Source organism: Canis lupus, chromosome 2, assembly GCF_003254725.2.
Source record: "Canis lupus dingo isolate Sandy chromosome 2, ASM325472v2, whole genome shotgun sequence".
Taxonomy (NCBI): domain Eukaryota; kingdom Metazoa; phylum Chordata; class Mammalia; order Carnivora; family Canidae; genus Canis; species Canis lupus.
In genome coordinates this window covers 50,064,991-50,092,177 of record NC_064244.1, presented here as the reverse complement: position 1 = coordinate 50,092,177, position 27,187 = coordinate 50,064,991, and the positions used below count along the sequence as shown (strand labels likewise).

Here is a 27,187-nt window from a genome sequence, read left to right as displayed (position 1 = left end):
GAGGACTCCAGTGCTCCCAGACTGGAATTATCTTTTTTTTTTTAATTTTTATTTATTTATGATAGTCACAGAGAGAGAGAGAGAGGCAGAGACACAGGCAGAGGGAGAAGCAGACTCCATGCACCGGGAGCCCGATGTGGGATTCGATCCCGGGTCTCCAGGATCGCGCCCTGGGCCAAAGGCAGGCGCCAAACCGCTGAGCCACCCAGGGATCCCATGGAATTATCTTTTTTATCTCAACTCAAACTTCACCTTCTCCAGCGGTTTTAGGAATTATTCCTCTGTAAACTGAGAGTACCCAACACGTCATTCATCAAAGCACTTACACTGAAGAGTATTCACCTACTGACTTGGTTGTATGTCCAAAAGACCTTGAGCAGACACTGGGTTTTAGTGAAACACGGAGACTCTGAACCTAACATAGTTTGTGGTACATGTGTATTTTAACAGTGACAAGTTTACCCAAAAAAATTCCACTTAAGGTACATGTGTATTTTAACAGTGACAAGTTTACCCCAAAAATTCCACTTAAGGTTATTAATACTTCTATTTAATACTTCTATTATCTGTATGTCCAATATACAAGTAGTTCCATCTGAGAACTGAATAGCCTCCACTGAATATTATAGAAAGTCCTGATCTGCAATCAGAGAAGATGGTCCAAACTAGTTAAAAACAGCACATATTGGACTCAAGCAAAATGAATGTTGCTAATAATTTTTCTTCTGAATCAACTGCTGCATTGGAGGCATGGAGTCAGGATTAGTACTCAATCGTTACTGAGCCCTCCAGTTCAGGTCCCTAGAGCTCCCTAACAAGGGTAAGCATCTGGTATTTGAGTTATTAATGGTCTAGGCAACAGCTTTTCCATTTAAGGACATTTTATTTTTTTATCTTTTTAAATCCTTTATTTATTTTGAGATAGAGTGAGAGTGGGAGAGAGAGAGAGAGAGAAAGAGAGAGAGAAAACATGAGTGGGAGGAGGGGCAGAGTGAGAAGCAGGCTCCTTGCTGAGCAGGGATCCAGGACCCTGGGATCATGACCTGAGCTGAAGGCAGATGCATAATCAACTGAGCCACACAGGGGGCCCCGTTTAAGGACCTTTTAATTTGGCTTAGGATAGAACTGATCATGAACAGAATGTTATCGAACTAAATGCCTTAGAGTAAGTCAACTTTTATCAGTAAACAGAGACACAGATTCTTAGCCAAAATTATTACTCTTGATGTTCTTTAGCAGAACTAATGTCCGGAAAAGATCCTTCTAGATTGACTACTGAGGAATTACAGGAAATGCAATTAAGTATGATAATCTCTTAAATCTCTACTCATTCCTATGTTCTTTCTCTTAGTTTTAAAGAAAAAAACATGTGTCTCCCAACTAAGGGTCTGCAATTTTTGCATCCTGCAAACTTCCCACTTACTGTCTCCACCTTGTCTTACCACTAATTCGTCTGCATTATTTCATTAAAAGTTCCCTGGCAAAGCTCACTTTTACTCTTTCTTAGTCCTTCTTCCACTTTTATGACCCTTTCTTCTCAGTCTCCTTTGTTGGCTTCTCTTCCTGTACCACTGAAAGTTGGTATCTCCCATGATTCCATCTAGATGCCTAGCTGGAGTTCCAGACCTGCAGACATCTCAAATGTAACATGTTCAAAATTAGATCTTTCTCACGAATTCTCACTCTCAGTTTACCAATCACCTAGGCTTTTCAGCTAGAAACTCACATATGACTGGAAGCACCATCATCACCCCTACTATTCATTAACAGCCTGCTAATGTGCTGATACTGTATCAAGATTTTACATGATTTTTCTTATTCAATCCTGCCAAGAGGCACATATTAAAAACCTACTAGTATGAGGCGTGAAGAGTAAAGGGTCAGGGTCACAAAGCAGGAGCTAAGATTGAAACCTAGATCTGTGTACAAAGCCCATATTCTTAACCATGCTATACTCATGTAGCAGATGCATCATCTGCTAGATGATGTAGACGATGGAAAAGAGCAGGTTTCTCACTAGTTGCACCTCCATGATGATCCACCCTGCTCGTAATGAGAAAATCAGGCAAGTAAAGCAAACATTTTAATGTCACTTATCTGATCTGCTATCTATACCACTCCCTGAAGGACTGCTGCGAAGGGCTGTGGAGAAGTGCCCCACTTCAGCTTGTATCCAGCTCTGAAAAACGGGCCATGTAGGCACGGGCAGCTTGTAGTCACCCATTTCCAAAAACTAAAACACCTCAAACTGGGATGACCTGATGGCTACCCTTTGCACCCAGGTCTCAAATCTTTTTCAGGGCCCTTTGATTAATTGCTCTTAGGTAAGCAGTAAACTACTTGAAAAAGTGTATTCATTGGAAGCTGCAAACACGTTCTTAATGTACACAGCCAAACAATCTACATTTCACATAGATAAGATTCAGCTGAGGCATTCTAAGAAAACTTACGCAACAAAGGCTAGTTCTTTATTCCCTGGTGATTCTCAGATAAGAAACAGTGAGCTGTTACCGTCATCTGTGAATATGCCTAAACTCCAGATTATATTATCAAAAAAAAAAAAAAAGGTTTATCATAAAGGGATTTTCCATGAATGAAATGAGTTGATTCAGTCATTCCTTTAATTAACTTACTGTGGTTACAAACATGAATGGAATACAGTTATTGCCCTTCAGGAGCTTACAGTTTTGAGAAAGAGACAGAGAGAATACAAGACAGCAAATTTTACATGAATAAAGTGATGGATGATTTAGAGGACAGAGCTATTAACTCTGCCAAGGGTACATTCTTCTATATTTCCCTCTGTGCATGCATACACACCCCCCTGCAAATACACACACACTTAGACCTTGGTTCTCTTCTTTCATATCCTTTGTATAAAATATTTTAATACTTTTCTTATTAGCTGTTGCTACATAGATAACAGAATTGATGTAGAGTATCATACTTCTATTTTCTTTTAATTAGCATTTGTAGAACATCATCCAAGTATATTCCCAGAAATATTACTAACATTAGCTACTTCTAACTTCTAAATTCCTTAAGTTCAATGTTTCAGGGTCTGTATGTCAACTGGATACTTTATACAATCTGTATTTAAAAAAATTAAAAATAAATGATACATCCAAAGACTGGTCTTTTTAAAAATCTATAAGGAAAAAAGCATAAATTTATAAGTTAAACTCCTATAAAGTGCCTGATATGCAATAGATATTCATTTAATAAGTTAAAATCTGTATGAAGATTTAATACCACCTATAGATTGGCTGGTGAAACACTAGAAAGATTGATTGACCTGTTTCCCCCAGGTCAGGGGAGGAATGAAGACACTCTCTTTCTCATTCTACTAGAATGTAAGCTCTTTAAGAACACACTCCACATCTTAGTCACCTTTGTGTTTCTTAACAAATATGGAAGAATGTGTCAATGCAAATCATACAGGTTCTAACTGCTGAATCAATGAGCTAGAAAAGTGATGAAAAAGCTGAATTCCTAGCCCTAGAATGACTATTAAGTTAAGCCCAAGACACCAAGTAAATAAGGTAATAAAGCAATCAAGAAAAGGTGCCAAGACAATAAAGTTGTTCAAGAAAAGTAATTAAGGAAGGGATATATCATAAAGATACTTTGAGTCACAGACAGATTATCTACAGAAAAGGCCCGTGTACTTGCAAGGCAAGTACACAATAAGTCTGCTCTTGCTTCCACCTGCTGGTATGGGAAAGTAATTTTTTAGATGATACAGAAAATGTTGAACAGCTCTAGGAAAATCTTTAAGAAAACGCTGAACTTTCAAAGTGCTCTTGAAAAGGTAACACAGTAGCATCCCACAAAGAGCCCGTTCACAAAAATATATACCATGATCTCTGCCACAAATACTTTGAATACAGAGCAGAACTACTCCAAACCTAGAGATGTTCCAGTGGCTCTTATTCTAAGTAGTCTCCTGTGTCTGATAAAGCCAAGAGAAGTACCTATTTTCTTTCATTGTACAGTCTCTTTTTTGTTCCCATGGAAGTAGCATTCACAGTTGATGACTAGTGGTCACAGAAATTCACTCATGTGAAAAAAAATTACACATATATACACAAACGCATAGAAATGAGTGGATATAAAACTGGTGAAATGTGAATAAGGTTGGCGGATTGCATCAATTCCATCAATTCCTGATAGTAACCGGAGAAAACTGTATGAAGTGGCTATGCGATCATTCTGTGTTATTTCTCATATAACTGTTTGTAAATCTGGATCTCAAAATTTAAAGTTTTAAAAAAATGTGGCTAAAAAAAATTAAAATAAAAAAATAAAAAATAAATAAAAAAATGTGGCAGAGTGCTGTACCTACCACTTGTGACTTCTTTAAGAGGAGGGAGAGTCAACGTACAACTGGTTTTTCCAAAGTATAAAATCTATGACTCCCTACTGACATACATGAGTAAAGAAGGAAGGAAGGAAAGAAGGAAACAGGGAAGGAATGAAGGAAGGAAAAAAAAAGCTCCAGTATAAGTAAATATCAAATATTTGATGTAGACACTCCAGAGCTCAAGAGGGTGAAGATTAACTTCTCTCCTGCCTTGAGTACGGGCTGCACTTAGTGACTTGCTCCCAAAGAGAAGGGCATGGAAAAATAACTTTATAGTAATCTAGCAAACACTACCTCAGCCAACTGACCAAGATTAACATCATCAGTGATGTCCTGTAGACATCATGTACCCCTAAACATGACATGATATAAAGGGCATATGACCTCTGCAATCTTCTTCCCCAAAACCTATAACCCTGATCTGTCTAATTGTGAGATAAATTAAGGGACATTCCACAAAATACCTGTCAGCACTACTCAAAACTATCAAGACTATTCAAAACAAAGACTGAATGATTCTCACCACCCGGAGGAGCCTAGGGGAACATGCTGATTAAATATAATGTGATCTCCTGAAACGGATTCTGAAAGATGAAAAGGACATTAGGGAAAAATGAGTGAAATCCGAATAAAGTATAGAATTTAATTAATAGTCACGTACACATACTGGTTTCTTAGTCATACTAAGGAACCAATGTTGGTTCTATTGTAACCATCTAACATTGTAACCACGTAACCCCTTCCAATGTAAGATGTTAACATTAGAGGAAACTGGATAAGGGATTTATAGGAACTCTGTACTATCTTGGCAACTTCCCTATGAATTTGGAACTGTTCAGGGATGCCTGGGTGGCTCAGGGGTTAAGCGTCTGCCTTCAGCTCAGGGCGTGATCTTGGGGATGTGGGTTAGAGCCCCACATCGGGCCCCCTGCATGGAGCCTGCTTCTCCCTCTGCCTGTGTCTCTGCCTCTCTCTCTCCCTGCGTCCCTCATGAGTAAATAAATAAAATCTTTAAAAACAAATCTGGAACTGTTAAAAAACCAAAAGTTTATTTTTAAATATCAACAAAAATTTGATGACTAAAATGACCAGTGCAGCTATAAAGGTCCAATCGTGGTCCTATACAATGAAAATATACTATGTATTTTGGAGCCAGTGCTACATACAACCTCAGTTATATACAACTTCCTATTATCAGTAAGGCCTAGAAGTAGAACTAATGTTATTATACAAAGTCTCCCCTAGGAATGAATGATGATTCAGTTTGGTGAGCTCTTTCTTAAAATAGTGATCTGGGGTGCCTGGGTGGTGCAGTTAGTTAAGTGACCCACTCTTGGTTTCAACTGACTCCTGGTTTCAGCTCAGGTCATGAGCTCAGGGTTTAGAGCTTGCTTAAGATTCTCTCTCCCTGTTCCTTTGCTCCTCCCTGCCCCACCTCACTGCCCCTTGTGCTCTTTTTTTCTCTTTCTCTCTAAAATAAATAAATCTTTTTAAAAAGTTAGTGATCCACTTAAAAAAAAAAGGAAATTCTCTTTAGATTTTAGAATATAATGGAAATAAGTTCTTCTGAAAATACATGAGAAGAGACTCTTCAAAGTCATCTTTTCCAGGAAATAGGAATACAAATTAAAAATGTTACAAAGAAACTGCTTAAGGTCATATGAAGAACTTTGTGAGACTAGAAATACTTGTACTATTTCTACTCTGGGCAAATAGAACTTACAGAGAAGGTTGATTACAAAATTATAAGGAAGGAAATAGAAAAATCTCAGGTTCTGAAAAATAAGAAGCAGAACATATTAGTTTAACTGATTTTTCTCCTAATGTTGTATATAGGACAAGTGGTTTAATATTTACAGGTTTTAAAGAAATGTAGTATAAATGAACATGAAAAGATGGCTCTTCTTAAATCCTTTAACTGGCTTAAGTAAAGCCACCTGAGAAGGAGAGCATCTGAAAACAAGTGCTGCATCACAAATAAAATCAAGACTTCCTTAATAATTCATTAGTAAATGGCCTACTCACACTCATGAAAAACCACAATTCTAAAAAGACATTCCACTTTTATTTTTCTCTAGGAGGATGAGTAAATTGCTTTTGGCACATGTAATTGGTGTTTGGGGTATAGTTCTCAGAATTGAAATCCTTCCTAAAGTACTCAGGAGAGACACTTCTCTCCTTGGTACATTAGTTAATAGGCTCTTTTTTTGGGTCATCTACACATGGATATTTTGTTGAATGAATGATAATGGCTAAATCCTCATCTACACATGGATATTTTGTTGAATGAATGATAATGGCTAAATCCTCATCCTCTACCTAACAACTAGTTTGCTTTTCTTTTTAAAGATTGGTTCAGCCACTAATGTGTGTCCATTGTTATTACATGTGACGACGATAAGTAGATTATATATCTATTATTATGTATCTACTGATTATTATAGATTATGGATCTCTGAAAAAGAATTTATCTTAGGGCTATAAACTGAAAAACTTATGATTAAAGTAATATAATGCTAGGAATATGTCTCAAAATAATTGGAGGAAAAAGTATATGAAAACAGATTGGCAATGAGCTGACAATTTTGAAGATTGGGGAGGAAAGTCTGCTTACTAATTTTTGACTTTGGTTTATGATGGAACATTTACATAATAAAAAATAAAAAAAATAATGACTTTCCATGTGCCTAGCTCTAGTTATTATTCTAAATTCAGATGTGATCTGAAAAACAGAAGAATGCAACAGTAACAAATTCAATATTAAAAGGGACACTAGAGGCACATGGCTGGCTCAGTTGTAGAGAACACACCTCTTGATCTCAGGGTCCTAAGTTCAAGCCCCAGGTTGGGTTGAGAGATTGCTTAAAAATAAAAGAGATATTAAATGGAGCAAACCTCAAAGAAAAACAAGAGCACAGAATAAACATACTTGACCAGAGAATGAAGGAAGATTCACAAAATCATGGTTGGAAGGGACCTTAGAAACTAGTTAGTTCAAATCTCTTAATTTAGGATGGTCAGTGAAGTTAAGTCCTGGGTAGCCAACTACGGGCTTATGTTTCAGCATTTTACTTTCTTGAAGATATAGTGAATGTTACTCAATGTGGCCATTTCTAAATTCTGATAGTCTGAGAGTTAGAGAACACCCTCCTCTAATATTCACATGTCCAAATCCTACCCCCTTCAAGGATCATTTATGACCTTGTCCCTCCCTTTTATCTTGGAACTAATCTCTCCCTCCCCTGAACTCCATATCAATTTGTTACTCCCTGGTACTTAACACCTTCTACCCAAGTCCAGGGAGTTTGGCTTCTGTGCGCCCTTGGCTGACCCCAGGCTCACTCACAAGAAGTTTGTCTTCTCTCTTTCTCAGCTTGGTTGCTTCTGACCCAGTACTTCACAGGCTGGAACCTCCTTCAATTTCTTCAGTATCCAAGTTGACTTATTTAGAATGAGTCTTGCTCCCAGAATATTCATTACATGAGACTATTACTCTTCAGATCTACCAACTGGGTCTGCAGGGCACCAAATCACTGTGTGAATGCCTCCAGGGATACGGAGTATGACTAACACCATGTTTTCTAATATATGGCTTCTCTTCTGCCTCATACTCACACAGTATATACTAAAAATTCCTTTGTATTTGTTGGTTAAATTATCTTCCTATTGCATATTACTCTACTCTGTAATTTTTTATTACTCAACTAGGCCTAAATTAAGACTTAGACATAGTACTTTCCTCTGGCAATTGTATTTTTGAATAAAAAAAAAATCAGCAATGAGCTATCTATTTCGTATAAGGATTGAAAGAGACACAAGCAGAGGGAGAAGCAAGCTCCCTGCAGGGAGCCTGATGCGGGACTTGATCCTGGGACTCCAGGATCACGCTTTGAGCTAAAGGCAGGTGCCAAACCGCTGAGCCACCCAGGGATCCCCAAATAGTTACTTTCTATGGAGTTTTACCTGTCATTGTCAAATCCCGGCCTATACTTCTTTGGTATCACCAGCAAATGCTGAATTTTCAGTTATTATCACTGATAACTTTTTATCCATCCAACCATCCATCCATTCACGTTAGTTCAATAAATATATTAGTAAGCATCTACCAAGTGAACAACACCAGGCTAAGTGCTAGAGATACAGAAATCAACAACAACAACAACAATAGAGGCTCCTGATCTAAAAAAACTTGTCAACTAGTGAGGCAGACAAACATTACTACTGCTACTACTGTGTGTGCTATGGAAGTACTTATAGTACTCAAAGGGACCAAATTTAGTAGGAGTTGGATAAGTTCATTCTGAGGAAGTGCAAGTAAACTGATATTAACAGCATCTATTACAATCTAACTTTTTTAAAAAAGATTTATTTTATATTAGAGGAACAGTGAGAGAGAGCCCACGTGCGTGAGCAGGGGAAGCAGCAGAGGGAGATTCTTCAAGCAGACTCCCCACTGAGTGCAGAGCCCAACTCGAGGCTCAATCCCACATGAGATAATGACCAAGAGCTGGACACTTAACTGAGCCACCCAGGTGCCCCACAATCTAACTACTTTAGAGATTTGTTTCATTACTCTCTGACTCCTTGAATAGAGGGAGGGCATGAACCCATGTGAGCAGGGATCATTTCTTTTTCCTTTTTTATTAAGTCAAAAAAAATTTTTTTAAAGATTTTATTTATTTTTTCATGAGAGACACAGAGAGAGAGAGGCAGAGACACAGGCAGAGGGAGAAGGAGGCTCCCTGTGGGGAGCCCAGTGCGGGACTCAATCCCTGGTCTCCAGGATCAGGCCCTGGGCTGAAGGTGGCGCTAAACCACCGAGCCACCCGGGCTGCCCTTAAGTTTTAAATTTTAATTCTAGTATAGTTAACATACAGCGTTACATTAGTTTCAGGTGTACAATATAGTGATTCCACATTTCTATATATTACTTGATGCTCATTGAGATAAATTTACTCTTAATCCCCTTCACCTATTTCACTCATCCCCCACCCACCTCCCCTCTGGTAACCATCAGTTTGTTATTTCAAGTTAACAGTTTATTTTTTGGATTGGCTTTTCTCCCATTGTTCATTTGTTTCTTAAATTCCATATATAGGGCATCCCTGGGTGGCTTGGCGGTTTAGCGCCTGCCTTTGGCCCAGGGCATGATCCTGGAGTCCCGGGATCGAGTCCCACGTCGGGCTCTAGGCATGGAGCCTGCTTCTCCCTCTGCCTGTGTCTCTGCCTCTCTCTCTCTCTCTTTCTCTCTATGTCTATCATGAACGAATAAAAAAAAATCCATATATGAATAAAGTCATATGGTATTTGTCCTTCTCTGACTTATTTCACTTAGCTTTATACTGTCTAGCTCCAAGGGATGGTTTCTTGACTACAGCTGTATTCTCAGTTTAGCTCAGTATCTACTAGCATAGATAAAGTATAAGTATTTTTAAAATATTTTATTTATTTATTGACTCTTTAAATATTTTATTTATTTATTTGACACAGAGAGAGTATAAGCAGGGGAATGGAACGGTAGGCAAAGGGAGAGGGAGAAGCAGACTCCTCGCTAAGCAGGGAGCCCAATGTGGGGCTTGATCCCAGGATGCTGGGATTATGACCTGAGCTGAAGGTGGATGCTTAACTAATTGAGCCACTCAGGTCCCCCTAACAAATATCTTATTTGGGCAGCCTGGGTGGCTCAGCGGTTTATCGCCACCTTCAGGCCAGGATGTGGTCCTGAAGACCCGGGATCGAGTCCAGCGTTGGGCTACCTGCATGGAGCCTGCTTCTCTCTCTGCCTGTGTCTCTGCCTTTCTCTCTCTCTCTCTCTCTGTCTCTCATGAATGAATAAATAAAATTAAAAAATATATATATATCGTATTTATTTATTTAGAGAGAAAGATGGCGCAAGCATGAGGAGGGGGAGAGGGAGAGAGAGAGAAGTTCAAGCATACGCTGCCTTCAGGGTGGAGCCCTATATGTGGATTTCAATTCCCTGACCCTGACATCATAACCTGAGCTGAAACCAGGAGTCGAACAACCAACTGAGCTACCAAGGCACCCCTGTAAGTGTGCTTTTTGAGTGGAAATCAAATGAAGTATCTAGAATATATAAAAAGTGCTCAAATCCAGTATGAAAAAAATAAACAACCCAAGGAAAATAGACAAAAGACACCACAGGTATAAAATACAAATGGCAAATAAATGTGAATATACACTCAAACTCATTAGTAAACACAGCAATGTGTACAAAATCCAAGAGATACATTTTATAACCACTGTACTGGCAAAAGGTCTGACAACACCAAGATTTGCTGAGGATGGAGGATCAATGGATACTCATGAACACTACACAGGGAGAGGAAGTAAACTAGTATTACCACACTGGAAGAAGACTGGATATCTTTGATAAAGCAGAAAATGTATAGATCATACAACCTAGCAATTTTTCTTAACCCTTGCACATATGAATTAGGAGAAATTATAAAAATATTAATACCAATATTGTTTATAATAGCAAATAACTGGGAATGACCTAAATACTCATTGATAAGAAACTAGACAACAAATTTTAAAATGATCACCCAGTGAAAGGTCTCAGAGCAATAAAAATGAACCACAGCCATATAAAACTAGTCTCATCATGTGAAACCAAACCATATGTTGTTAAGGAAAACATGTATTTGTGTTATGACGTAAAGAAAAGCAACAGGACAATAAACATGAATACAGGACAGCAGTTATCTCTGGAATAAGGAGAAGAGATATGGTCAGAGAGGGGCACGTAAAAGACTTCAAAGGTACTAGAAATGTCCTTTTAGATATACAGATACTCTTTTTTTCATTCTTTTAACTATAGATCTCTTTTGTGTATAATATTTTATGATAACTTTTAAGATGAATGACAAGTATTAGCCAGGCTGTGGAACAGTAGGGAAGAAAAAAATGTTCCAAATAAGGGATCAGTATGTGTTAATTTATGAGAAGGATATAAAGACATGACTTCTCTGGCTGAAATACTGAGTCCACTGAGTGAGAGGAAAAGCTGGGCCAGCTAAGTAGTGGTTGGACTGTATAGGGATTTATAAACCAATAAAAGATTTTGATTTTATCCTAAGGTTAATGGTAAACTAAAGATTTTTATCTTTTTAAAAAAAATATTTATTTGATAGGTGGGGGAGGGGCAGAGAGAGGGAGAGACTCTCAAGCAGACTCCTTGGTGGAGCATGGAGGTTGATTCAGGGCTTCATCTCATGACCCTGAGATCACGACCTGAGCAGAAACCAAGAGTCGGACGCTTCATGACTGAGCTAGCTGGGGGCCCCTGAACTAACGAATTTTAAATTGCAGTGTGACAAGTCACATTCGGATTGCATAAAGGTCTCTGTTTTTGGAAGGAAAATATATGAATAGGGAGCAAAAATTGAGGCTGTTATACATGATGAGGATTTGGATTAAAGTGGTGGTACTGCAAATAGAGAAAAGAGAAAGTCTTTAAACAAGGTAATTGATGGAAAAGATAGAGACAGAGAAAAAGGCCAGGGACAGCTCCTAGACTTTTGACGTCAGTAAACGGTGACATTCAGAGACAGAGAACAACGGCAAAAGACAGATTTATAAGGTTTCTAATTTTGGTTTAGGATAAAGTGACACTGAGATTAAATAACGTTAACAAGTGCTCAATAAATATCTGTAAAATGAAAAAGTAGACTGAATATAAGAATTCTAAAAAGAATTGCATAATTGGCAGTTGGAATCTAGTATCATTCATCTATTTCTCTTTCAAATAAATAATTTATGTTTCTCTATGTTGGCACAGAATTCTATAAAAAGTGAAATCTGGAAGTTGTATATTTGTATAAACTTCAGTGTTAGAATGATAAAACCTAACAGTGTGGCCCTTATTGTATGAATGTTGTGCATTGTAGAAAGTTAGGCTATACCTGAAAGCTGTGATTATTTCAGTCAGTATAACCATTGTTAAGGTGTGGGGCAGGAAAACCCTAATGACTGTTAGAACTGATAAACGAATTCAGCAAAGTAGGAGGACACAAAATCAACATAAAGAAACCTGTTATATTTCTAAACACCAATGATGAAGCAGCAGAAAGAGAAATTAAGAAAACAATCCCATTTACAATTATAACAAAAATAGTAAGATATCTAGGAATAAACCCTACCCAAGCAGCGAAAGGCCCATACTCTGAGAACTATAAAACAATGATGAAAGAAATCGAAGATGACACAAAGAAACGGAAAGACATTCCATGCTCATGGATTGGAAGAACAAATACTGTTAAATATTTAACAATTTGTTAAGAAAAAATACTGTTACTACCTAAAGCCACCCACACATTTTTTTTAAGATTTTATTTATTTATTCATGAGAGACACAGGGAGGGGGGGCAGAGACACAGGTAGAGAGAGAAGCAGGCTCCCTGCAGGGAGCCTGATGCGGAACTTGATCCCAGGACCCCGGGGTCACGACCTGAGCCAAAGGTAGATGCTCAACCACTGAGCCACCCAGGCATTCCATCATCCACACATTTAATGCAATATCTATTAAAATACCAATAGCATTTTTTGCATAACTAGAACAAATGGAACTACAAAAGGCCCTGATAGCTAAAGCAACCTTGAAAAAGCAAAGCAAAGCTGGAGGTGTCATAAATCCAGACTTCACGTTATATTACAAAGTTGTAGTAATCAAAACGGTAAGGTACTGGCACAAAAATAGACACACGGATCAAAAAATCAGAATAGAAAACCCAGAAATGAGCAGTTCTGGGCACCTGTGCTGGCTCAATTGGTAGAGCATGAGACTCTTGATCTCAGGGTTGGCAGTTCGACCTCCACGTTGGTTGTAGAGATTACATAAAAATAAAATCTTAAAAAAAGACAAAAAAGAAAACCCAGAAAAGAACCCATTACCATATGATTGATTAATCTTCAAGAAAGCAGGAAAGGATAACCTATGAGAGAAATGAATGTCTCTTCAACAAATGGTGCTGGGAAAACCGGACAACAACATGCAAAAGAATGAAATTACACCATTTTCTAATATCATACGCAAAAATAAATTCAAAATGGGTTAAAGACCCAAATGTGAGACTTAAAACCATAAAAATAATAGAAAGGAACACAGGCAATAACTTCTTTGCCATTGCCCATGACAACTTCTTTCTAGATAAGTCTCCAGAGCTAAGGGAAACAAAAGCAAAAATTAAACCATTAGGACTATATCAAAATAAAAAGCTTCTGTACAATGAAGAAAACAATAAAACTAAAAGGCAACCTTCAGAGTGGGAGAAGATCCTTGAAAATGACATATTGGATAAAGGGCTAGTATCCAACTTACAAAACTCAACATCCAAAAACCAAATAATCCAATTTGAAAATGGGCAGAAGACACGAATAGATATTTTTCCAAAAAAGACATACTGATGGTCAACACACACATGAAAGATGCTCAGCATAATTTATCATCAGGGGACTACAAATCAAAACTATAATGAGATATGACTTCACACCTGTCAGAATGGCTAAGAAACAACACGTGTTGGCAAGAATGTGGAGAAAGGAGAACTCTTTGGCATTGCTGGTGGGAATGCAAACTGATGAAGCCACTCTGGAAAACAGTGAGAACATTTTTCAAAAAGCTAAAAACAGAAACTACCTTATGATCCAGCCATTGTACTATTCACTATTTACCCAAAGAATACAAAAACACTAACTCAAAGGGATACAACCACCCTGATGCTTACAGCAGCATTATCTACAATAGCCTAATTACGGAAAAAGGCCAGTGTCCACTGATTGATGAGTAGATAAAGGAGAAATGCAGTGTGTTTGCATATATATGTATATATAAATATGTCTGTATATGTATATATGTGTATATACCTGTATTTATATATGTACATATATAAATGGAATATAGGATGGAACATTACTCTGCCATAAAAAAGAATATAATTTTGTCACTTGGCAATGACACAGATGAAGTATTATGCTCCACAAAATATATCAGAGACAAATACCATATGATTTTACTCATATGTATAATTTAAGAAACAATATAAACAAGCAAAGGGGGGGAAAAAGAGCAAAACAAACCCAGAAATAGACTCTTAGCTATAGAGAACCAATCAATGATTACCAGAGGGGAGGTGGGTGGAACAATGGGTGAAATAGCTGATGGGGATTAATAAGGAATGTAATTGCTGAGATCAGACCAGATAGTGTCAAACCAGTATGTTGTACACCTAAAACTAATATTACATTGTATGGTAACTGAAATTTAAATAAATTTAAAAAAAGAATACAGGTGAAAAAAAAGTATTCATCTCTTTCTGTATGGATATGCAACTGACCAAATATTATTTATTGAAAAAAGTCCCCCTTCCCCCTACTAAGGTCACACTGTTATTATAAAATAGTTGTCAAGTATGTGTAAGTTTATTTCTGGACTCTCTTACTTCATCTATTTTTCTATCCTCGCACCAATACCACATCGTGTTTTGTTTTTTAGTAACCGTACCTTTGTAATTCCTTGATATTTGGTTGCTCGCATCCTCTAACTTCATATTTTTCAAGTTTGTGTTTTGCTGTTCTCAGCCTTTTGTGTTTCCATGTTAAATTTTAGAATCTACATGTCAATTTCTCCAAAATTTGGAGACTGGGATTTTGGGACTGGGATTTTTACTGAATCTAAAGGTTGACTTAGGGGAAATTTTACAATATTCAGTAGTCTACTTTTCTGCTTCCCAGGGAGGGATCCACAGATGTTCCACATTCCCACTGTAATGTAAAGGGAACCTTTCACAACGCCCAGAGCTCTTGTCCCGCAAATGCAGGAGGAGGATGTCCTCAAATTCCTTGCAGCAGGGACCCATTTAGCTGGCACCAAATGTGACCTCCTGACGGAACAGTACATCTACAAAAGTGATGGTATGTGCATCACAGATTCAAGAGAGAACCTGAGAAAACCTTCTGCTGACAGCTCACACCACTGTTGCGACTGAAAACCTGGCTCATGCCAATGTCCTATCACACAGGAATACAGGCCAGCGAGCTATGCTGAAATTTGCTGCTGCTACTGGAGCCACTCCTATCGCTGGCCACCCCACACCTAGAACCTTCACTAACCAGATCCAGAAAGCCCTCGAGGAGCTGAGAATTCTGGTGGTTACTGACCCCAGGGTTGACCACCAGCCTCTCCAGACGTGTCTTACATTAACTTGCCTGCCACTGCTCTGTGTAACAGAGACTGTCCTCTGCAACGCACAGACATCGTCATCCCTTGCTATGAGGGATGCACTCAGTGGGTCTGATATGTGGATGCTGGCCTGGGGAGGTTCTGTGCTCCTGTGGGGCCGTTTCTCCTGAACACCCACTGGAAGTCATGTCTGATCTCTACTTCTACAGAGACCCTGAAGAGATTGAAAAGACTAGGCTGCATAAAGTATTTTTTAAAATATTTTATTTTTTTTAAAGATTTTTTTAAAAAAAGATTTAATATCTTTATTTAAGATAAAGAGACAGAGAGAGTACAAGCAGGGGGAATGGCAGGCAGAGGGAGAGGGAGAAGCAGGCTCCTCACTAAGCGGGGAGCCCTATGTGGGGCTCCATCCCAGGACCCTGGGATCATGACCTGAGCCGAAGGCAGATGCTTAACCAACTGAGCCACCCAGGCACCTGCTAAATTTTTTTTTTTTTAATCATGAAGGGTATTATCAAATTCTTTTTTACATCGGGCAAAATAATTACATGACTTTCCTCCTTTATTCCATTGATTGGTTAATTTCATTGATTTTCTAATTTTTTCTAACTTAAAAAAGCCCACTGGTTTTTCCTTGTATTGTCCTCCTGAATTTCTGTAATAAGGGTTTGGTGGTCTCATAAAACTAAGTGGGAAGTGTCAACTATTTTCCTATTCTTTGGAAATGTTTATGCATAATTGGTGTTATTCCTTAACTATTTGGAAGAGTTCATTGCTAAAGCCATGTGGGTCTAGACTTTTGGTGGAAAAGGCTTTCAATACAAAAACAGTTTCTTTAACAAACATAGATTGTCTATTTCTTCTGGTGTCTATTTAAATGTTATATTTTGCAATGAATTCTTCCATTTATCCACATTTTCAAATGTATTGGCAAATACTTCTTCACAACAAATACTCTCATTTTTGTAAAATCTGTACTATCTGTAGTGATGCTCCCTACTTTACTCCTTTTATTGATAAATGTATTTTCTTTCATTTTTCTTGCTAAATAAAGTTCATGGATCTTTAAGGAACTTTAGCTCTGTAGAATTTCCCTATTGTATGTTTGTTTTCTGTATCATTGAATTTTGCTTTTCATTATTGCCTTCTTTCTATGTTCTTTGGGTTTAATTTGCTATTCATTTTCTAGCTTCTTGAGATAAAAACTCAAATCTTTCCTTTTTTGCTAATGTATTTAAAGACACGTTTTTCTTTTTTGAGCACTACAGAAGCTATGTAATAGATTGCAAAAAAGACCACAAATTGTTCCTATTTCTGTCAGCATAACCTATTATCAAGTAATTTAACAGTTTTTTCCATCAAGAGGTGTCTCCACCCTTGACTCTGGGTTTTGCCATGTGACTTGATTTAGTCAATAGATGTCAGCAAATATAAAACAGAGACTTTAAAAGCTTTTAAGCATCGAAGCTTATCTTCTTAGACTTGGAAACTTGAAAAAAACCAAGTAAATGAGAGTAATTTCCATAAATATTTTTATATACGTCTTATGTATAGTGTAGCATACTCAAAGGGTAAAAAAAAAAAAATTACTCCTAAAGGGGAAATCTTTTGCACTGTTGGTGGGAATGAAAACTGATGTAGCCACTCTGGAAATCAGTTTTGAGGTTCCTCAAAAAGCTAAAAATAGAACCTTTCTTTAACTATAGCTGTAATACAAATACCTGATTTTTTCCTTGAGGATGATGGCCTTACTATTTTTCTTAATTCTGATGCTTGAATCATATTTTCTAATTTTTTTTCCACACCTCCCTTCCTTTTTTCTGCTGCAGCAATTTAAAAGAATACACTTGGATAAATTACTCTGATGGTGGGTGCCAATCTACAACTATACTGTCAATTAAAGATTCATGTATATTTTAACTGTGTTGGGGAAAAGCTACCCACTTTCTCCTCATTAGAGCATTAACATAACAAAACAACACTGACCCTAAGAATTTAAAGCCTCTAAGTCATTACTAACTAAAAACAAAAACACCACATATTGTTTTCCCCATTGAGTTTAAAAACCAGAATAAATACTGTATATTAGAATTTGCTTGTAAAATGAGTTATAAAAACTGGATGTACAGTCTCTTTCCTGAAAATGTTGGCATAGTAAATAAAGTTCATAATTATAAAAAACAAAAATAGAACTGTTCTATGATCCAGCAATTGCACCACTAGGTATCCCAAAGAATAAAATATACTAATTCAAAGGGATACATGTACCCTAATGTTTATAGCAAAATTATCTTTAAAAGCCCAATTATGGGACAGTCCGGGTGGCTCAGCGGTTTAGCACCACCTTCAGCCCAGGGTGTGATCCTGGAGTCCCAGGATTGAGTCCCATGTCAATGGGACTCTGCTTGTGCCTCTGCCTCTCTCTCTCTCTCTCTGTCTGTCTCTCATGAATAAAAAAAAATCTTAAAAAAAAAAAAAAAGCCAAATTATGGAAACAGGCCAAGTGTCCATCAACTGATGAATGGGTAACATGTGGGGTGTGTTTATGCAATGGAATATTATTCAGCCATTAAAAAGAATGAAATCTTGCCATTTTCCATGACCTGGATGGAGCTACAGTATTATGCCAAGTGAAATAAGTTAGAGAAAGACAAATATTATACGAGCTTCACTCATAAAAATGGAATTTAAGAAACAATACAAATGAGCAAAGAGGAAAAAAAAAAAAGGGAGAGGCAGACCAGGAAAGAGACTCAACTATAGAGAACAAACTGATGGTTTTCAGAATGGAGGCAAATGGGGGGACAGGAAGAAAAAATAAAAGACATGAGGCAGGAAAAGAATTTTCCTCATGGTCTTGATCACAACCAAGATTAGGTATCAAAGATAACAGCTCACGTGGCTGGGAAGTAAGAGGTAAGAGGGTATTCTTCTGAATGCCAAGCAGGAGGAATAGATGATCTCACAGTAGGCAGAATGGGATACAATCTTCCAAAGTACATTGCAGTAAATCAGAAACCCCTATTTTGTAAGCTGGACTTTCCTATACTTTTTTGTGGGGTTTATGTGGATTTCCTTGTTGTTTCACTTAATAATTAGAAAAGTCACTTCAAAAAAGTCAGTATTCATGACAGAAAAAGTTTCAAATATGAAAAATGAAACAAAAATACTAGAAGAAAAGGCAGGTGGTTTTAAAAAAATTATAATCTTGAGGTAGGGAAGGGCTTTCTAAGCACTTGACCAAAGGCAGAAGTCAGGAAGGAAGAGATTGATACACTTGATTATATAATAAATTTAAACTTTTGTAGGCAAAAAAGCAGTTAACCCACCCCAAAATCCAATGACGAAAAAAACACAAAACCCTCCAACGTTTATGAAGGGCTATTACACATTATTAATCTGACCTTGAAAACCTCCAAGATCCAATGAGGTGGTTCACAAACATGAAAATAATAGCTAATATTTATGGAGCTTTTATGCGACAATGTAGTAGGCCAACTGCTAAAATGGCCTCCATCTCACCCCCATACGTATCTACGACTTCTTATAATTTGAGTTTGCTGCTCCTCCCATCGAGATACAAAGTCTACCTACCCATTTCTTGCGCCTGGACTGGCCTCGTGAATTGCTTTAGGCCAGTAGAATGTGGGAGAGTTGACGGTGTTCCAGCTCAAGCCTAAGCTTTAGGAGGAGGCCTATATAACACTTCCACTCTCATGGAATCCTGCCATCGCCATGAGAAGAGGTCGGAGTTAGCCTCCTGGGGGCTGTGAGACAATGTGATTCCCACGTATACGGGACAGCTAAGCCAAGATCAGCAGGGCTGCCTACACAACCCATGGCTGGCTGTAGGTGCAGAATGAGCACTGTTAAGGCTAGAAAACCTCCCCGGCAAACATAACAAAACATTTGTCAGCAAACATAAATAAATATCTGTCATTATGTTTTGTGGAGATTTGGTTTGTTACATGGCATTATTGTGGTGACAATAATGGACATAACAGGCAACGTTCAAAGTACTCTGTATTTACTCTCAATCTTAAAAAGGTGATGTGCGATAATAGCAACTATATATTGGTCTTTGCTCCTGGTTCCTGGCACTGAGCTCCTTGTTGTTTCCTAAGTGACAAGAGTTCTGGAATCATCTCTTGTTGTAATATTTAGTTTCTAACCCTAGTTCCTGACACAGGGCTCCTGAAAGCCTTGCAATTTCCTGGGTGACAAAGTGGCTTTTCCTCTGATGAGTGGCTCTGCATAGGCTCCTGGATAAGGGCTGGTTACTAGAAAGACCGAGCCATGATCGGAAGTTTGGAATTTTCAGCCCTGCCCTTCACCCCTCAATTCTTTGAGAAGGGGGAAGGGCTGAAAACGGGAGTTTATGATAGATCATGTCTACCTCATGAAGGCTCTATTAAAACGCCCTGTAGTATGGGGTTTGGAGAGCTTCCAGTTTGGTGAACATATCCATATACCAGGAGGGTGATGTACCCCAGCTTCACAAGGACATAAGCTACTATGCTCAGGATCCTCCCAGACCTCACTGCATGTATCTCTTCACCTGGTTGTTCATCTATATCCTTATCTTTTAATAAACTGGTAAACATGTTTCCTGAGTTCTGTGAGCCTCTCTAACAAATTAGTCTAACCCAAGGAGGGGATCATGAGAACCTCAGATTTATAGCCAATTAGTTAGAAGCACAGGTAACAACATGGGCTTGCAACTGGCACGTGAAGTCTGGGGAGTAGTCTTCTGCGACCAGCCCTTAATCTATGGGTCTCACAATATCTCCAGGTAGCTAGTGTCAGAATTGAGTTAAAATGTAGGACATCGGGATCCCTGGGTGGCTCAGCGGTTTAGCACCAGCCTTTGGCCCAGGGCGTGATCCCAGCATCCCAGGATCGAGTCCTGCGTTGGGCTCCCTGCATGGAGCCTGCTTCTCCCTCTGCCACTCTCTCTCTCTCTCTGTGTCTCTCATGAATAAATAAAATCTTAAAAAAATAAAATAAAATGTAGGACATCTACCTGGTGACTCAGAGAATGGCTTGCCGTGGAAAAAACCTCCACATATATTTGGTGACTGTTTAATGTCAGAAGTGAAGAGTTCTGTGTGCGTAGTAAAGGGACTTCCAGAAGGGGGAACTGTTTTCCTAATATAGATGAAGCCATTTTCCCCTCTCTTGTCCCATATCCTACTCACCTATCTGACATGTATTCCATTCTAGTCACAATGGCCTCTTCACTTTCTCAAACACACCAGGCACAGTATCAACTTCTCACTGAGCCCTCTCCTATCAACTCTATCATTTCATTTTCACCAATACTGAATATCTTTCTTTCCTGCTTTACTTTTGGCTCCCTTGCACATTTCCCCATTTAATATACTCTATTTTTTCCTTAGTTGTGTTTCCTTATGTTCCCATAGAAGGTAAGCTCCCTGAACACAAAGATTTTTGGCTGCTTTGTTCATTGCTATGTCACCGAAACTAGAATAATGTTTGGCACGAAATATACACTCAAAAAATATTTGATGAGTGAAAAAAATCAACCAATTAATTTCAATTTACTGATGAAGAAACAACAGACACAGAGAACCTAAGTAATTCTGCTTGAGATCACTGTGCTGGTAGGTGGCAGGGCCAGCTTCAGATTACTAGAGCCGGGTCTAGTCTAGTCTAGAGTACTATACTATCCCCCTTTCTAATGCAGAACTTGGTATATTTCTGTGAACCCAAATACCACCAATTCCCTTGGTTCTTCATACTTTAATCTAGGTATTTCTCCCCACAGAAGTCCTCGGCTTTGCCTTAACCAAATAGGCGATAATATTTAAACTCAAATAAGTACCAGGATGTTACTGGTACCAGGATGTTTTTTACTCCTGGTACCAAAACCAGGAGTAAAAAGAACAACAAAAATCCTCCTTTACAACTTTTAAAAATTTATTTATTTATTTATTTAGAATGTATTTTTACAGATAATCTCGGCTCAGCCTTTGATATTTAATTTAAAACCTTTCCTTCAGTGGTATTTTCTTTTCCTAGCAATATTGTCCTAAAATTCTGGGGTTTCTATCTATCAGATTTGGGGGGACAATCTCAATTTATTCAACTACTATTAAAGTACATATTATTAAACTTATCAAGAACTATAATTTAATTTGTCTGACTTTCTAAGACTTCCCATATGAAAAAATTGTCACATGCGAAAACAACTTTTTTGGTTTTCAGATCACAAGTCCTGAATTTTCATTAAAGGATTAAACTCACAGTGTGCTTGGGTGGCTCAGTTGGTTAAGTGTCTGCCTTCAGCTCAGGTCATGATGCCAGGGTGCTGGGACTGAGCCCTGCATGGGGCTTCCTGCTAAAAGAGGAGCCTGCTTCTCCTTCTCCCTCTGCAGCAATCTCTGCTGCTTCCCCATCCTCCTACCCTCACCTGTGTTCTCGGTCAAATAAATAAATAAAGTCCAAAAAAAAATTAAACTCACCAAATAAACTCTCAACAAAAAATGCAAATTATAATAAGCAAAGTCTCCATTTAACAAATTGATACGAATACAAAATTTTAAAATGTTTGGTGTTGCTAATGGTGTAGGAAACTAGCATTTACATACTCCACTGATAAGAGTGTAATTTGGGGCAGCCCGGGTGGCTCAGCGGTTTAGCGCCGCCTTCCGCCCAAGGCGTGATCCTGGAGACCCGGGATCTAGTCCAACGTCAGGCTCCCTGCATGGAGCCTGCTTCTCCCTCTGCCTGTGTCTCTGTCCCTCTCTCTCTCTCTGCGTCTCTCAGGAATGAATAAATAAAATCTTAAAAAAAAAAAAAAAAGAATGTAATTTGGGTGCAACTTTTTGGAGAAAAATAGGATAACAAGTACTAAAGGTCTGGAAGATGTGCATGCCCCTTGATGTACAAATTCCACTGCTAAGAGTTTATACTAATGAAATAATTAAGGATTTGGCAAAAGACTTAAGAGCAAGAATGTTTATCTAAGCACTATTATTCATAGCAGGAAATGGAAATGATTTTTATGTCCAAAAGTAGGGATAAGTATCATACATTTCCAAATAGACTACATTGTAACTGTTTATATAATGGAAAAATGTTTACACTTTATAAAACTTATAAAAATATGGTATAATCCCATATTTGTAAAAAGAAAAGAAGTATCAATATGCAAAAAAGATTTTTGGGTGCTGTTGTTTTTTTTTCTGGATGGGTGGATTGTGTCTTTTGCTTATGAATATATTCTAAGTTTCCTACAATGAACATACATTGGTGTCAATTTTTTAAACTGTGGTTCTTTTTTAATTGAATGAAGAAACTGGGGCCATTATAGCTATAATTTGGAATAAATACTGTTGAGTCATCTTTCTCATTTATTTTTTTGAAAATGCCATCCATCCCTTACTCTATAGCGTACATCAGATTTTGCTTGGCTCACACGCTGTGCAATCTGGCTGAGATAGGAGGGGAAGTTCTCCTGGTTTAATTGCTATGGCAACAAAAGTTGAAAGAAATCTTAAGTATCCTTTGGTCCAGTCCTTTTCATTTTACAAAATAAGGAACTTGAGAGGGAACCAAGATATTGAGTGATTTACTTAAGGTCACAAGATTATCTGAGCAACTAACCCTGTCTTCAGATTCTCTGCTCCCTCATTCCAAAGAAATTGGAATCTCATCAATGATCCTGGCTGTCAAACTGGCTTTGGAAAGGAGATATAGAAGCTCTGCCAACAGAAAAACACAAAAGAAATCATAAGTCAGCAGATAAAAACCTAGTTACTTTTAAAACACTAAAACGAACTGCCAAGTGTAGGAAGAAACAGGAAAAAATACATCAAGAAAACACAAAGGACCTTTCATGTTGTCTAGTATTTTTTTTTTAAAGATTTTATTTATTTATTCATGAGAGACGGTGAGAGAGAAAGGCAGAGGGAGAGGCAGGCTCCCCATGGAGCAGGGAGCCCAATGTAGGACTTGATCCCAGGACCCCAGGATTATGACTCGAACGGAAGACACTCATCCACTGAGCCACCCAGGTGTCCCCATGTTGTCTAGTATTGACTGTTTTTTGGAGGACATAATTTGAAACAAAGATTCTGTGATTAAGTCACTCACAAGTCCCATAAATTAGTGACTACTGCTGTATATATTAACTGTAATATTATGCTGTTAAGTAACAAAATAGTTGATATATTTGATTACCAGCTTCTAACAAGATAATTGCAAAGCTTTTTATATATTTATTTTCTTCCACGTATAAACAAGGAATATGAGGAACACTATCAGTGGTTCTCAAATGTGTTCTGTAATCTTAGGGGTGAGAATATGCAGAGGGGTCCTTCAGACCTTTCAAGTCATCTATGAGGTTAAAAGTACTTCCTGATAATACTATGATGTTTACTTTTTTCACTTGGTCGACATTTGTACTGATGGTAAGAAGCGATGGTAGATGAAATTGTTGTCTCCTTACAACATGTCAAGGCACCCAACTGTTTTAGCAGTCGTCATATTCTTCGCCACTCACTCATGCTAAAAATGTCCATTTCCCCTTCATGAAATAGTAAAATAATTAATTTTATTAAATCTCAATCATTGAATGGATATGTGGGGCAAAGTACGCATAAAGCACTTCTGCTTTATACTTTTATACTTGAGCACAAGGCTGTCCAGAAGATTTGGCTGCCCAAACCAAAAGCACTTGTGTGATTAAATTGTGAGCTGAAATTGGTGCTTTTCTCATGGAACACTATTTGTACTTGAAAAGATGAGTAACAAACTATGGTTGATCAGACTAAAGTATTCAGCACAAATTCTCCCAGAAATGAAATAAAGTGAGCCTGTCATTTCAAGGAACTGATACTATTTGTTATCAAGGATAAAACTTCAGCTTTCAAATGAAAACTAGAATTTTGAAAAATTGTACCTGCCACCACGAGCTTGCCAGCTTCCTAATACTTCATGACATTTATGATAGGATGGATGATGATATTAATGAATATGATTTGATACTGAATAATGTAACATGCCAACATTAGGAAGATCTGTATAACACAGTGTACTGTTATTTTCCAAGTAACCAATGTTTGACATTAGAAAATCATGCATGGGTAAAATATCCATTTAAAATCTAAGCTAGAAAAAAAAATCTAAGCTAGACATATGGATTTCAACATAACAGAATAAGAAAAGTACATTGATAATTTTATATCCGTCATTGCAACTACCCTTAAAAAAAACTATTACCTGTGAAATTTGATATGATATCCAAGCATATCCATGATTATTTTTAAGCTGTTAAGTACTCCTATTTGAGTGAGTACATGAGTGAGAGGTGGGATTTTCTTCCTCTTCTTAAAGCAAAACAGTGTAACATATAAAACACAGAAGCAGATGTAAGAATGCAGCTATTTTCTATTAAGTCACACATCTGTTTTACACAAATGTAAAACAAGGCCACTCCTACGATGGTTGTTATAAAAAACAAAAACAGAAATCAAATGTTGGTGAAGAAGATGGAACTCCTGTTCACTCCTGACAGGAATATAAAATGGTACAGGTGCTGTGGGAAACATAGCGGTTCTTCAAAAAAATTAAATACAAAATTACCATAGGGGCCCACTAATTCTAAGTATACATGCTAAAGAACTGAAAGGAGAGACTCAAATAGATATGTGCACATCGCGTGATCACAGCAGGATTATTCAAAATAGCCAAAAGATGGAAACAAGCCAAATGACCATGGACCGGTGAATAAATATGTGGTATTTTGATACAGTGGAATATTATTCAGCCATAAAAAGGATATTCTGACCTAAGTTATAATGTGGATGACCCTTAAAAACATGCTAACTCAAATAAGCCAGTCACAAAAGAACAAATACTATATGATTCCCCTTGTAGGAGGTACCTAAAGTAGTCAAAATCATAAAAATAGAAGAAGTAGTGGTTACCATGAATTGCAAAGAACTTAGTTACTGTTTAATGACTAAAGTGTTTCACTTTGGGACGATGAAAAAGATCTAGAAATGGATAATGGTAATAGTTGTGCAACAATGTGAATATTCTTAATGTCACTGAATTGTGCACTTAAAAATTGTGCACTTGAGGGGATCCCTGGGTGGCTCAGTGGTTTTGCACCTGCCTTCGGCCCAGGGTGTGATCCTGGAGACCTGGGATCGAGTCCTGCATTGGGCTCCCTGCACGGAGCCTGCTTCTCCCTCTGCCTGTGTCTCTGCCTCTCTCTCTCTCTCTCTCTGTGCCTTTCATGAATAAATAAAATCTTAAAAAAAAATTGTGCACTTGAAATGGCCAAGTGTTATATTTTGTTTATTTTACAACCATAAAAAAATTAAGGAAAAAGAAAAACCCAAACTACAAGGTCACTTTCTTACTGATTTTTTTGGAGGCGTTTTGGAAAGGTTATTTTTCATGAAAAAATGTTATTTGTGCAGGTAATGAATTTATCACTTAAAAAAAACCCCTAATAAATACTTTAAAAATCCCTTAGTTTTCATTTCTAATCTGATAAATATGGATAGGTATAATCGACATAAACAGCTTTTAGGTCCTCGGTAGTTTCTGCAAGGTAAAGGGGTCCTGAGACTAAAAAGTTTGAGAACCGCTGTCTTATACAGAATTTATTCTCTTCTCACACCTGCGTTATGGGAGTATCTTCATTTGTACCTTTAGCTGCAACTGGAAGCCGTATCACTCGCAGCCTGCAGACTAAAAGGACAATGTGAAATACGATAAAAATCATCACATTAATTCTTTATGATTACTACTATCCTTTGGATGCACCATAACCTAAGGACCGAACAACGCAAAGCTCCACACAGATGAGTGGCCTTACACAATAGAAAACTGTCAAAAAGCTTAAATGCTGGGCCTTTTCCAAAGTAGCTTTGTAAGTATCTAGCAAGAAATACACATTTCCTTTCTTCTATTGGATCTACGTTAGGATTTACAGTTTAAGGCTGGATTTGGGGATGGGGGGTGGGAGAGGCATTGTTTCCTGAAAACCACTCCATCTAGTGCATCCGTGCAAAGAATTTAATTCTCTCACCATCTTGCTACTGGTCTTTTGCAGAGGTGCGGCTTGGGAGCTAGGAAGCAATCCAAAACAGCAGCTGAGGCTGCCCCAAACCGCGTCCAACCGATAATTTCCTCCATTTTGGGCCAAGTCAATTTGCCCCGGCGAGAGGCCGAATGTTTTTACGGGGAAGAGGTAAATAAAAAGGAAATTAGGAAGCACGGACGGAGATGAGCAGCGAGAGCAGAGCGGCGGCACGCAGACCGCGGTCAACGAGCTGTGGCTAGTGAGGCGCGAGGGGCGGACTGGAGGCGCAGTTCCGGAGCCGACGGCTGCGCGCACGTTCACCGGGAGGTCTGCGGGGCGCGGCGCGGCGCGGCGCGGCGCGGCGCGGGGGGAGCCAAACGATTTTCTTGTCCGCACCCTCCTTCCGCGCTCATTCTGGGCCGGCCTGTGTGCAGCCGCAGCCCCAAACAAAGGGGAACGGACGCCCTCCCGAGGGAGCGGAGGGGGCAAGGTGGCCCCGAGGGCCCGCGGCAGGTGTCGCTCAGGGTAGGGCGCGGGCCGCGGGGACGTGCGACCG

At 38.3% G+C, this 27,187-nt stretch overlaps 1 protein-coding gene across 8 annotated transcripts in view; it reads right to left on the bottom strand.

The window, feature by feature from the left end:
- NLN (neurolysin) overlaps window positions 1-27,187 on the bottom strand; it is a 106,186-nt gene that overhangs the window by 78,385 nt on the left and 614 nt on the right. The window contains exons 1-2 of one of the 8 annotated variants that reach the window (XM_025446987.3): window positions 26,638-26,904; window positions 23,199-23,296 (exon numbers count right to left, since the gene is read on the bottom strand). The exons of 5 other annotated variants lie outside the window; for them this stretch is intronic. In XM_025446987.3, coding sequence (XP_025302772.1) covers window positions 23,199-23,248 — 50 coding nt within the window. In that variant the 5' untranslated portion in view covers window positions 23,249-23,296; window positions 26,638-26,904. Of the gene's footprint in view, window positions 1-23,198; window positions 23,297-26,637; window positions 26,905-27,187 lie in introns of those variants that run through there. 2 more of the 8 variants (XM_025446986.3, XM_049103222.1) reach the window with 2 other exon arrangements.